The 13232-nt window shown below is 42.8% G+C and overlaps 1 protein-coding gene across 2 annotated transcripts in view; it reads right to left on the bottom strand.

Annotated features, from left to right (window-relative positions):
• Window positions 1–13232, bottom strand: part of KALRN (kalirin RhoGEF kinase) — a 721955-nt gene that overhangs the window by 179453 nt on the left and 529270 nt on the right. For both annotated transcript variants that reach the window (XM_065561521.1, XM_042843108.2), the window contains exons 30-33: window positions 12210–12400; window positions 11700–11801; window positions 10815–10957; window positions 8454–8556 (exon numbers count right to left, since the gene is read on the bottom strand). In XM_065561521.1, coding sequence (XP_065417593.1) covers window positions 8454–8556; window positions 10815–10957; window positions 11700–11801; window positions 12210–12400 — 539 coding nt within the window. The remainder of the gene's footprint in view (window positions 1–8453; window positions 8557–10814; window positions 10958–11699; window positions 11802–12209; window positions 12401–13232) is intronic.

The following is a 13232-nucleotide window of genomic DNA, read 5'->3' as shown; positions in this document are numbered from 1 at the left end:
ATCCTCGACAATCCCTCCATAACATCTCAGATACGGGCCCCTGGCAGGCAGCAAACCTCCCAGGCCATGCCAGGGCGACAGATGGGTGCCTCCATCCCCCTCAGAAGAGAGTCACCAACCACTGCTACCCTACGTTTCCTCCTGGGAGTGGTGGCTGTGATCCTCCCTGCCTACGAGGTACATGGCTTCTCCTTCTCCTCCTTTGGGGGTAATTCCTCATCGCTCATTGCCAGGGCAGCATATCAGTGTAGTGGGGCCTTGAAGTGGCCTGCAAAAGTAGGAAAGACCCCAGGCAGGAAGGCCTGGGAGTAGGAAGAGAAACTTTTGTTTTGTGTGGACTCTTGTTAGACTTTAATTTGGGGCTGGAATTTTATTTGGAGTTTATTTTTATGTTAATAAACCTCAGATCCCAAAGAAGGGTATTTTTGACCACAGAAAGCCCATCTGGAGTTTATCTGAGGAACCAAGTGGGGAGATTTGTATGGGTACCCTGAGGCCATGAGGGGGCCATTCACTGACAGGGAAAATTCTGTATCTATAGTGAGAAGTTATGTAAGCAAAACATAGTTACATGAATGGGAATTTGGCAGAAAAACCAAGGTTAAGACCTCTAATCCTAGGGAAAGGATCAGTGGACTCTACATATTTACAGATTCATAGATGCCATAGGAAGGAGGGACCATTATGATCATCTCAGGCTTGTCTATATGGTGCTGACAAAGCACACTAGAGAGGAAGGATTTGCAAAGCACTCTAACTGCCCTGTGTAAACACTGTTGGCACGCTCTGAAAAGTACCTAATTTGCATTAATGTAGTCCCACTCGTTAATTTGAACTAGATACCTTTCAGAGCACACCAGTAAGGTCTACACGGGACAGTTTGCACGTAGTACATTAGAACACTTTACAAATCTCACCCTTCTAATGCGCTTTGCTGGTGCCATGTAGACAAGCCGTTAGTGTAATCTCCTGCATGACACAGACCACAGAACCTCACCCAGTAATTCCTGAATCAAGCCATGACTTCTATTTGAGCAATAGCATCTCTTTGAGAAGGATATTCAATCTTAATTTAAAGATGTCAAGTGATGGAGAATGAGAATCCACCAAGTTCTGAGATAAGTTGTTCCAATTGTTAATGACCATTATTAAAAATGAGCATCTTATAATAATCAACTTCAATAGAACAATTATTGTTACTTTGATTATTATTTATATAGTACCACAGGTACAGATGGCAGAGGTCAAGACCTCAGTATTATGATTCCTCTGAAATGGGGATTGAGGCCATTTTCTAAATGAAGATATACAGTATTCTCTGTATATTTTTACAGTGTCTAAACTTTCCAGTTCACATTTCAGAGCTTTTTTTTCAGATCCAAAAACATGTATGGGAGGAGGACTGCTCTCCCCAGAAACCTCCAAAGAAAATAGAAGATAAATCAGTAGGAATCAGACCAACATCTTTAAAAATAGCGAGCTCGCAAAGCCAATACATCTAAACAAGTTGGAATGTCTTTCACGTTAGCATCTTCTTTGTGTGGGTCCCTCAAGCCATGTGTCTATACACAGAGGGTGGGAGCCTTGCCACTGACTTAAATGGGCCAAGGATTTCATCCCGAGTGAAGTTTTTGTCTAGTGTGTTGAAGAATGTTTACTGTACATGCCAAAAGTAGAGAACTGGTTTACTTTGTAGAGGGTAATAAACTAATTTTGGTATAAAGCAACAGAGGGTCCTGTGGCACCTTTGAGACTAACAGAAGTACTGGGAGCATAAGCTTTCGTGGGTCAGAGCCTCACTTCTTCAGATGCAAGAAGAAGAAGTGATTTTATCCTGAAGAAGTGAGGTTCTGACCCACGAAGAAGTGAGGTTCTGACCCACGAAAGCTTATGCTCCCAGTACTTCTGTTAGTCTCAAAGGTGCCACAGGACCCTCTGTTGCTTTTTACAGATTCAGACTAACACGGCTACCCCTCTGATACCTAATTTTGGTATAGTAGATCTCACAGGTCCTGACTCAAGGATTTACAGAGGTTTTTATTTGCTATAATATTACCCATGCCTGTTGTTTCTATTTTCCTTTCAATTCCATGTACAGTACAGAGTACCTACTTTTCTCATATAAAACATTTTCTCAAATGGAGAAAAAAGTGTTTTTTAAAAATACAGGTTTTACAAAAAAACCTGTTGTTTTAACATTGTATATATTCTTTTTCTTTCTTTTTATAACGAGGTGGGTTCATAATCCAATTTCAAATGCAAGCTTTTTGCTACATAGCATATAGTAAAAGATGAAGTATTTGTAGTCTAGAGATAGTCACTATCACTACTTTTATGAATCATAGAATATCAGGGTTGGAAGGGACCTCAGGAGGTCATCTAGTCCACCCCCCTGCTCAAAGCAGGACCAATCCTGGTGGCTTCTAGGATAAAATCAAAGAAAAAGAAAAATTATTAAAAAAACATTAAAAGTATTAAGGACCAGGGCCCAGATTCAGGAAGTTACTCAAGCAGGAGTTGGGGCTTTAAGGAAAACAACACACATTATCAACAAGGAGTTTGGTGGCACCTTAAAGACTAACAGATTTATTTGGGCATAAGCTTTCGTGAGTTAAAACCTCACTTCTTCGGATGCATAGAGTGAAAGTTACAGATGCAGGCATTATATACTGACACATGGAGAGCAGGGAGTTACTTCACAAGTGGAGAACCAGTGTTGACAGGGCCAATTCAATCAGGGTGGATTTAGTCCACTCCCAATAATAGATGAGGAGGTGTCAATTCCAGGAGAGGAAAAGCTGCTTCTGTAGTGAGCCAGCCACTCCCAGTCCCTATTCAAGCCCAGATTAATGGTGTTGAATTTGCAAATGAATTTTAGTTCTGCTGTTTCTCTTTGAAGTCTGTTTCTGAAGTTTTTTTGTTCAATGATAGTGACTTTTAAATCTGTAATAGAATGACCAGGGAGATTGAAGTGTTCACTTACTGGCTTGTGTATGTTACCATTCCTGATGTCTGATTTGTGTCCATTTATTCTTTTGCGGAGGGACTGTCCGGTTTGGCCAATGTACATGGCAGAGGGGCATTGCTGGCACATGATGGCATATATGACATTAGTGGATGTGCAGGTGAATGAGCCCCTGATGGTGTGGCTGATGTGGTTGGGTCCTCTGATGCTGTTGCCAGAGTAGATATGGGGACAGAGTAGGCAACGAGGTTTGCTACAGGGATAGGTGCCTGGGTTGGTGTTTCTGTGGTGTGGTGTGTAGTTGCTGGTGAGTATTTGCTTCAGGTTGGGGGGTTGTCTGTAAGCGAGGACTGGCCTGCCTCCCAAGGTCTGTGAGAGTGAGGGATCATTTTCCAGGATAGGTTGTAGATCGTGGATAATGCGCTGGAGAGGTTTTAGCTGGGGGCTGTATGTGATGGCCAGTGGTGTTCTGTTATTGTCCTTGTTGGGCCTGTCCTGTAGTAGGTGATTTCTGGGTACCCGTCTTGCTCTGTCAATCTGTTTCCTCACTTCCCCAGGTGGGTATTGTAGTTTTACGAATGCTTGATAAAGATCTTGTAGGTGTTTGTCTCTGTCTGAGGGGTTGGAGCAAATTCGGTTGTATCTTAGGGCTTGGCTGTAGACAATGGATCGTGTGATGTGTCTTGGATGGAAGCTGGAGGCATGTAGGTACGTATAGCGGTCAGTAGGTTTCCGGTATAGGGTGGTGTTTATGTGACCATCACTTATTTGTACTGTAGTGTCCAGGATGTCCAGGTTCACCTGCACATCCACTAATTTCATATATGCCATCATGTGCCAGCAATGCCCCTCTGCCATGTACATTGGCCAAACCGGACAGTCCCTCCGCAAAAGAATAAATGGACACAAATCAGACATCAGGAATGGTAACATACACAAGCCAGTAAGTGAACACTTCAATCTCCCTGGTCATTCTATTACAGATTTAAAAGTCACTATCATTGAACAAAAAAACTTCAGAAACAGACTTCAAAGAGAAACAGCAGAACTAAAATTCATTTGCAAATTCAACACCATTAATCTGGGCTTGAATAGGGACTGGGAGTGGCTGGCTCACTACAGAAGCAGCTTTTCCTCTCCTGGAATTGACACCTCCTCATCTATTATTGGGAGTGGACTAAATCCACCCTGATTGAATTGGCCCTGTCAACACTGGTTCTCCACTTGTGAAGTAACTCCCTGCTCTCCATGTGTCAGTATATAATGCCTGCATCTGTAACTTTCACTCTATGCATCCGAAGAAGTGAGGTTTTAACTCACGAAAGCTTATGCCCAAATAAATCTGTTAGTCTTTAAGGTGCCACCAGACTCCTTGTTGTTTTTGTAGATACAGACTAACACGGCTACCCCCTGATACTTAACACATATTATGAGACTCAGCAACACTGCTAAAGTTAGGCACATATTTCCTGAATAAGGGCCTGGGCCTATAAGATGTGAAGGTCATTAATTATTATTACTTTATATTATAGTGCTCCCTAAAGTCTTCAGCTGAGATCCAGGTCCCAAGTGCTGGGCAAACACATAGTGAGAGACAATATCTGGCCTGAAGAGCTTACAATTAAAAAAAACAAAACCGACAAAGGATGTGAGGAGACAGAGGTGTAGAGAAGTGAAGTCACTTATCTAAGGACACACAGCAGGTCAGTGACAGAACCAGGATTAGAGCCCAGTTCTTCTTTCCCTTAGTTCAGTGCCCTGGACACCACACCACACTACCTCCTTTGCTAAAATTTACTGTTTAATTAATCTACAGTCAGAGACAATGAAAATTCCTGTTCAGGCTACTGGAGTAACAGCTGTGTCAGTATTTCTACTCAACACCTCCCGCCCCCTCTCAGGAGTTTAAAGTGTAGCTGTACAAAATTTGCTCCAAGGCTGAAGCTTGACATATGAGAAGAATGAAACTTACTCTCAACCAGGAGAGTTTTGTTTTTGAAAAGATCTGAAATAAATGAGTGTGGCTGAAGGGGTGTGATCAAATACAAGTTTTAGAGAGTTGTTGGCACTGCTGAAACTCAAAAATCTCTGTGGCTGTTTTAGCCCAAAATGATGCATACCATCCATTTCCCCTAACATTCAATTGTGCCCGGATAATCCCCAGGCATAATGGCCAGAGTTAAAGAAAGGAGAAAGTATGTTGACTTTAGCTTTGAATTTCCTTGCTTTGAGAAGATTGTGTCAACCTTAATGTTACTTAAAAATTGTTTCTAATGTCGAGTTAATATATAAATGTTCCAACTGCAAATTGATCTTCCCCTGGACTGGCTGACATGTTGCTAACACTTTGAAGTGGCTTTGCATGTATTTGTAAAAGAGGTTTCTGTGAAGAGATAGTGGTTTGTTTTCAAAGGGGGAGCCTCTCCCCGATTTCTTCTGGATTTAATCCCATGGGGGCACCTGGAGAGAGGTTTCACTGAGGTCACAGAACGGAGGGCTACATTTGGGACAAATCTCAACACCTGAATCTGATTTCACTTACACCAGGGTAACTCCACTAACTGGAGTTGGATAGTAATTGAATCCATTATTTACAGATCACAGATTCATTACATATTGGTGCCTGAGCAGTGCTGTTATCTGCAGTACATGAAGTCATTATGCTGCATATGTTGCAGAGTTTACTCAAGTGCTACCAGCTGTGCCAAGAACCTGAGCTGTGGAGTGCAGCTGCAGCTTTTCTGAGATCTGCCCACAAGCTCTCTGATCATTTACTGTTTTTTGTTTATTTGTTTTTTCTGTACCTATGGGGTTTCAGGAAGTGGGCAGACGTAAGCCCTTCCACTGCTAAAGGGTCCCCCCACAGCCTAAGGGGAGGATCCAGAGGGCCTGAAACTCAAATGATTACAGGGGACAACTAATGTAAAAACAGGGACAGGAGTGCAGTCAAAGGGTCAAACAAAGCGAACCAGACGGGGACACCGAGCAGAGAACTCCGGACAGCGCCCACTGCTCCTCAAAGGTGTCAAGGGAGCCAGTGGACGCCGCCCAGAGGAACTCTGCCCAGATACGTGAACGGACAGAGGACCAGAAACATGCCACACTGTCACCAGGAGCCTCCATCAGCCAACCTCCTCTCCCTGGTTTTATAAATGGCCAGGGCCAAGAGGAAGCTGACCAGGAGGTCCCGTGACTTAGTGGAGCCACGGATAGGGAGTGCGTAAATGAGAAGGTGAGGGGAAAAGTGCAACCAAAAACGCAACATAATATTGGTGAGGAGCCGGTGTAGGGGCTGCAACCTGGTGCACTCCAAGTAAATGTGAGCCAGGGTCTCCCTCACGCCGCAGAAAGGACAGGTGTCTGGGACAGGGGTAAACCGCGCCAAGTACACGCCCGTGCTCACGGCTCCATGAAGGAGTCGCCAGCTGATATCCCCGGCAGGCCTCGGGACTAGGGTGGAATATAGGCTGTCCCACCGGGGCTTCTCATCCTCATTTACTGTTGGTCAGTCTGAGAAGAGAAACCACTGATGCCTTCCCATCACAAAGAGGCCTCACTCTAATTCTCCTGGAAGATAAGCACCACACATGAGGAGCCAATATCTCTTCAAGGCCCCAGACTAAAATCCCCCAAATATCCAGAAAATGGTTTTGTGTTTAGAAGAAGTTAATGAAAGAAGTACTGTACTCTGTTAGGTCCCAGTACTGCTTTGGGATCTGCTAGCATTAGGGGCCCCTGTCAGCAGATCCAGAGGCAGGATCAAGACTTCAGTCTTTAAAGCATTAGTGTATGGAAACGTGAAGAGATGATTCTGAGGTGAAATGGTGAGTTATACACCACTCCTCAGCATAAAGGTGCTGCAGTGCAGCACTGTGAAGGCTAAATTCTCCTCACCCTACTCCCACAATTAGTGCCATTGATGTCAAGGGCCCTATTTTAGCAGAATTTGACTTTGGGTCTATAGGTCTGATTCACCAAAACACTTGAGTACACACTTAGCTTTAAGGATATGCTTATGTCTACTCCTGTTCAGCAAAGCACTTATCCATGCTCTTAACAGTAAGCATAAGGCTAAGTCACATTGAAATCAACAGAATTTAGGCAAATGGTTAAAGTTAAGCATGTGCTCAAGCGCTTTGCTGAATCAGAACATTTATCAGGAATAACAGAGGTGAACAATACAGAAATGCAGAATAAGTCAGTCTAAATCACAGAAATGAAAATGTATTTTCCAGCATCCAACAAGGTATTCACCTAGTTTCAGTGGCTTTTGGGACATATACAGATCACACCAACATCTTGTTTAGGTTATTGGTGGAACAAGAAAGTAATAACATGTTTACCTTAAAGGCATGTTTCAATAACATATTATCTTGGGGGCTTTTAAAGGTTATTCATTTACAGTTCATTCCTATTTCTGAGTTCAGCTCTCAAAGACATCTACATTGGAGCTCATTGGTGAGCCTGACAATCACAGATACAAGTCTTGTAATTGCAAGAATACTTTCTACTCAGTGCCACTGGCAGCATGATAAAAACACTGATGAGCACATATACCATAGGTGATCCTGGAAAGTTCATTATTTTGCAAGTTTACATAGGTTTCAAAACCAAACAGGTGCAAAGGCATAAATACTCTTGGTGGATATGAAAAACTCAACTATGTTAAATGGAATAAATTATTGTTATTAACAATACATCACTGTTGAATCAGTGCTCCTGCATAAAGACTTCTGGGCAACTGGAAATATGGCCAAAGATCACAGTTGGAGGAATTAGGGCAACATACCCAAGTCAATCCTCACAGCAGTAATGGAGCCCCTAAACAGCCAAACCCTCGGATTGTTCAATAAATAAAACAATAAGACACACACACAGAGCAACATACAACATCAAAATGGAATCCAATGAGCCTCAAGGGTGCCACAGATGTGTTCCACCATATGTCGAGAAGGAATCGATTCCAGAATCACAATATCTGGAAGGAGAAGGCCTCCCAGCCTCTCACGATTACACAATGGAATGGGGGGGGGCAGCTTGCATTTCAGTGTTGTTATATTAATTGCTGTGTGTGCACCCATGGTCCCTCCAATAGACTAGTTTTTGGCACTAATATGGCAATTACAGAAGATAACCAACTGTCTGGTAATTCACAATCTGGCTCACTCCGGGACAGTGCTAATAAGAAAAATGTTGCTCCGAGCTGTGATTTTTCATAGCCTACTCAACTTCTAAGTTTTAACACCCAGATCAGATGCTGCAACTCAGAACCAGCAACAAGAGGGGCAAACTACGTACCACAGCAATACTGAGGAGAAGCACAAGAATAGCCAGATTTTTAATATCTCAGCAAAGGGGTTCCCAAGTGTAATACAGCTAAAGAACCTCCATAAAGGGTTAGTCTCTTTGTCTCTCTTTCTATTCTGCTTTTACCCTAAATTCTCCTGGGAAGAGTTAGCTGCAGTGCATATTCAGGGGTAGATCCTACCTTGTCACTGTCCACTGTGTTCTGTGAGGTCCTGGATGCAATGGAAATGGTATCCGGCTGACTGCTCCCATCTCCTTGGCTGTCTGCATCATCTACTCCATCTCTGCAAGGAGACAACGAGAAAACACCCCTGTTTACTTAAAGCACCAGCCTTGGGAAGTGCAAAAATTCATAGGTGGATTTGAGAACTGCCAATTCAGCACATTAGGGCAGGATTTGTGCTAAGATTACCCAACTGATGGAGCTCACATTATTACACACTGTGTAATTTAAAATGATGTCACCTCTGCTGTAGGGTTAGAATTCTGCATATAATCACCACGTTTATTGCTGGAATAGGAATGGCCTTTGTGTCCATATTTACAGCAACGAAGGCCCTTGCTCCTAGAAATAGTTCTCTAATGAGGGTGGTAAGGCAGATATTCCACTCCAGTTAGATTTCTCACTTAACTAAAACCAGCCATCCAAATTATAGCATTGCTCTTCGCGACACTGAAGTGAAGGGGCATTTCTGCAGTCTCACTGTAATCCACATTTTGGGGGTTTAAAACTAGTATAATAATGATAGGATTGTAAAACTAAAACAATAAATGAATATATATATATATATATAACCTCATCAGTCTGCTGGCATAGGGTATTTTCTTCCCTCTTGAAAGATTTCTTTACTGAAATTAGTATACAAGGAATACAAGCAGCCTGTTACGTCTGGCAGGACTTTGATGTTGCAAACAAAGGTCTCACTCTTTCATCGGGATCTATGAGAGCAAACCCATCCATAAGCCAACGAAAAACCATGAGGGCAAGGATGCTCCACTGTTTAGGGGGTAGCCTGTGGGTCAATTTCCTGCTCTGCCACAGATTTCCTGTGAAACTGTAGGCAAGTCATTTGGGTCCAGATTTTTAAAGGTATTTGGGTGTTGCTCCACTCAACATTGCAGAAGTGACTTAGACACTGAGAAGCCTAAGTCCCACTGACTTTCAATGACTCTTACGCTCCTAAGTGTCTAAGGCCTTGGCTACACTTACCCGCTAGTTCGACGGCTGGAAATCGAACTTCTGGGTTCGACTTATCGCGTCTAGTCTGGACGCGATAAGTCGAACCCGGAAGTGCTCGCCCTCGACTGCGGTACTCCAGCTCGGCGAGAGGAGTACCGCGGAGTCGACGGGGGAGCCTGCCTGCCGAGTGTGGACCAAGGTAAGTTCGAACTAAGGTACTTCGACTTCAGCTACGTTATTCACGTAGCTGAAGTTGCGTACCTTAGTTCGAATTAGGGGGGTAGTGTAGACCAAGCCTAATTCACTTTTGAAAATGAGGCTTAGGCTCCTAAATCAGTTAGATGTTGCAACACTAAGTGGCGCAACACTTAAGCACCTTTAAAAATCTGGGTCTTAGTCTCTCTGTGCCTGAGTTCTCCATCTGTAAAATGGGGATCAAAGCATTGGCCTACTTCTCAGGGGTGTTATGAAAATAAATACATTTAAGATTGAGAGTTGCTCAAATGGGGGCCCTATAAGTACTTCAGATAGACAGACTGACTGTGTATGGGCTCATGGGGTCTGTTCTAATGGATCCCAATGAAAGATTGGAGCCTTAGTTAACGCAACAAAAGGAACAATCCATTTTATATCATTTTTTCTAACCAAGTACTCCACACTGTTGTCCACAAAAGTCCTGTTATTATTTCTTATTATCTGTCATTGATGGTAACACTGAAATTCTGAAGTCCATTCATATACTGTCAGGACCACTTATTATTTTTATTGTCACGATACATAAAATCGAACAAGAAAAAAGAATATGCAGCCACTTGTTTGTTAGGAAAAAATAGACTCCTCTTCAGGTGGGGTCAGCAAGAGAAATATCCTTGGAGTCAATGGATAATTTTCATTCTGGTCCAGCAGTTAATTCATTATATGTTATACATCTCTCTAGTGGTTTGGCAGAGCTGAATATTTTTAATTTGAAAATGTCTGATTGGTTTCCACAGAAAAGGTTTTCGTTACATTTTTTCCTCCATTTCATGGTAGAAAAAAGCAAAGTTTGTCTGTGAAAACTGTGGTTGGTTATAGTAAAAATTCTAAATTAATCCTGTAAAAAGCTGACTGACACTTGCCTGGTATGATACAGCAAAGCTCCACTGATTTCACGGATTTACACACTGGGTGGATCTGGCCCAGGATTGTTTGCTTAGGACAGCTTGACCAATCATATATTTTTTTTACTCAAACAGTTGAAGCTATTTTTAGAATTTCTATTCAACGAACTAATCTGAGCAAACCTGCACTGCTGAAGGAAACAGCTCCAACAGAGAATCAAGTTCCAAACAGGAGGGTTGTTTATGGAATCACTGAGCTTACCTTTTACTGTTATTCCTCTGCTTTGCTGGTGTCTTGGGGAGCTGGATTGGCTCCTTCAAAGCTCCTTTCAAATGGATAATCCTCTCCTGAATGACTTCCCGGATATTTTTGATCCATTCCTGTTTTGTTTCAATACTGGATGCCTGAAGTTCCAAAAGGCAAAACGATAGGCACATTATAATATTCTTGACATGTCTCCTATGTAGAAGAGTCATGATTTGTTTATGTTAACACATGATTGACTGTTTCATTGTTGGTTCTTCACTCCATTGTCACAGCAGCTGGAATACCTGGTAAACCCAGCAGAATTGGAAGAGTATTTTTGCCATACCTAGCTAATAAGTTCAACAAGCAACATGAGAGCAGTTAATCTCTGGATGTATATTTAATACAAGAAATACAAAATGCTCTGTGGTGAGGAAACAGGTTATCAGTGCACAGCTGGTATTTCTCAAACAAAATATCTAGTGTGAGTTCTTTTTTAAGAATTCAATCAGCAAAATGATTGTCAGCTCTGTGGGTCTGAAGAAAAGCACTATTGTCAATGAATCCAGGGCAATCAACTGAAGCAATTACAGTCCCCAATGTAAATACAAATCCAAACTCAGAATCACCCTGAGTTAGATTCTGCAGCGGCTCAACACACAGACTGTAATAGGAAGAGGACTGCAGTGGGCTGACCAGCTGCATAACTGACCCCCTTGAGCCAGGTTATATATTAGAACCAAATTCTGCCCCAAGATGCAGGCAGAATTGACCGTGACTCCAATGAGAACTACAGGCATGCTTCCAGGGAAAAAAATCTGACCTTTCACTTAGCACTCCCAGTGCCCAGTTGGGAATTTAATGTTTTGCAGGTAAAGAAAACAAGCTCAAAAGACTCACTTTCAGCACTGTTTTGTTGTCTGAGGATGGTGTCCGTCCGGACCACAAGGCAAACTTACAGGGATCTCCTTCGACGTGCTCTGTCACTCCCAGTTCTGAGGTCTAGTGAGAAGGAGAGATGATTGGAGACCATACATTATGAAGCCTCCTGGTTTCAAGAAGTTTTACACTGGGGTGGGAGCTCAGCTCCTCTGGCATGTTGTACACTGATAAAATAAACTGAAAACAAAGCCATAAGGGATGTCAAGTGAGAGGTGTTTGATCAGTTCAGATGAACGCCATTGCCACTACCCCAACCACCATGCACACTGTCATCTTTAATCTTTCCGGAAACGCTCTGAGCTTTGCTTTTTCAGATATAGCAGGGCTCGGTGAGCCCCGACGAGGTCTGAGCATGGGGTTCCAGAATGCATAAGTATTCCAAATTTAATGCAGAGACAAATAAGCTTTCCCTTCCATCTCTACCTACAAAAAACTCAACCCCAGAATATCTCATTCTGGTAGACCTACCAGTAGTTTGTTCTTGTAAACATATTTAGTGTGTCCTGAAGAATCTTTGATCTCTTTGCTAAAAACCAAAGAGATTTCAAAGAGAAACAAGTGTCTCTCGCGGCCTTTCCGAATGAGAGACTTGGGATCCCACACTTGAAAGGAATCCTGAAGGATGAGCTCTCCCTGAACATCCAGGTTTTCATCAAAGCCTAAATGAAACACAACAGAACATTTTATCCAGTTTAGTTCCTGGAACCAATATCCCCAATGATCAACAAAGCAGGGTTTTCACTGTTCAGAGGATTACAGTGTTAGGAAAGAATAGGAACATAGAGTCACATGCTTTATTATGCAACTAATTCTTGAATGGATATTAATGGAAAGGCACTGTCACAGTCAGAACATTGTTCACTTTATTCTCTGTTGCTTTGGATTTAATTGTTTCTGTGGTACCTAGTATATCATATATATTGGGTGAAATGTACCTATATTGCTGTTCTATATGTACCTTTAGTGCTTTCCATTGCAATTGTGCGTGATCAGAGCCGGCTCCAGGCACCAGCTTAACAAGCAGGTGCTTGGGGCGGCCAAGGGAGAGGGGCGGCACCTGCGGCAATTCGGGGGCGGCAGGTCCCTCACTCCCTCTAGGAGCGAAGGACCTGCCGCTGAACTGCCACCGCCGATCGCGGCTTTTTTTTTTTCCTTCCCAATTGCCGCCGCCAATCGCGGCTTTTTTTTTTGCTTGGGGCGGCAGAAATGCTGGAGTCGGCCCTGTGCGTGATATTATTAATTAGGCAAGGGGAAACACTGTAAAGATTTTAATGGTGACAACTCTATATAGGGCAGCAATATATCGACTACTGTGCATCTTAATTACTTGTAAATTACATAGTAAAGACTTTAATGATGAACCCTGTACCATGTGGCAATTCAGAGCATTTTAGCTTAGCTTATCATAATATGGTCATTGTAACCAAAGGTAGGCAAACCCCAGTGGACCTTTCTGATCTCACACCAATGTGGTTCGAGAGTAATTCCACT

The sequence above is a fragment of the Chrysemys picta genome, chromosome 11 (genome assembly GCF_011386835.1).
Source record: "Chrysemys picta bellii isolate R12L10 chromosome 11, ASM1138683v2, whole genome shotgun sequence".
Classification (NCBI taxonomy): Eukaryota; Metazoa; Chordata; order Testudines; family Emydidae; genus Chrysemys; species Chrysemys picta.
The sequence above is the reverse complement of the archived record's forward strand: the minus strand, read 5'-3'. Positions and strand labels throughout refer to the sequence as shown.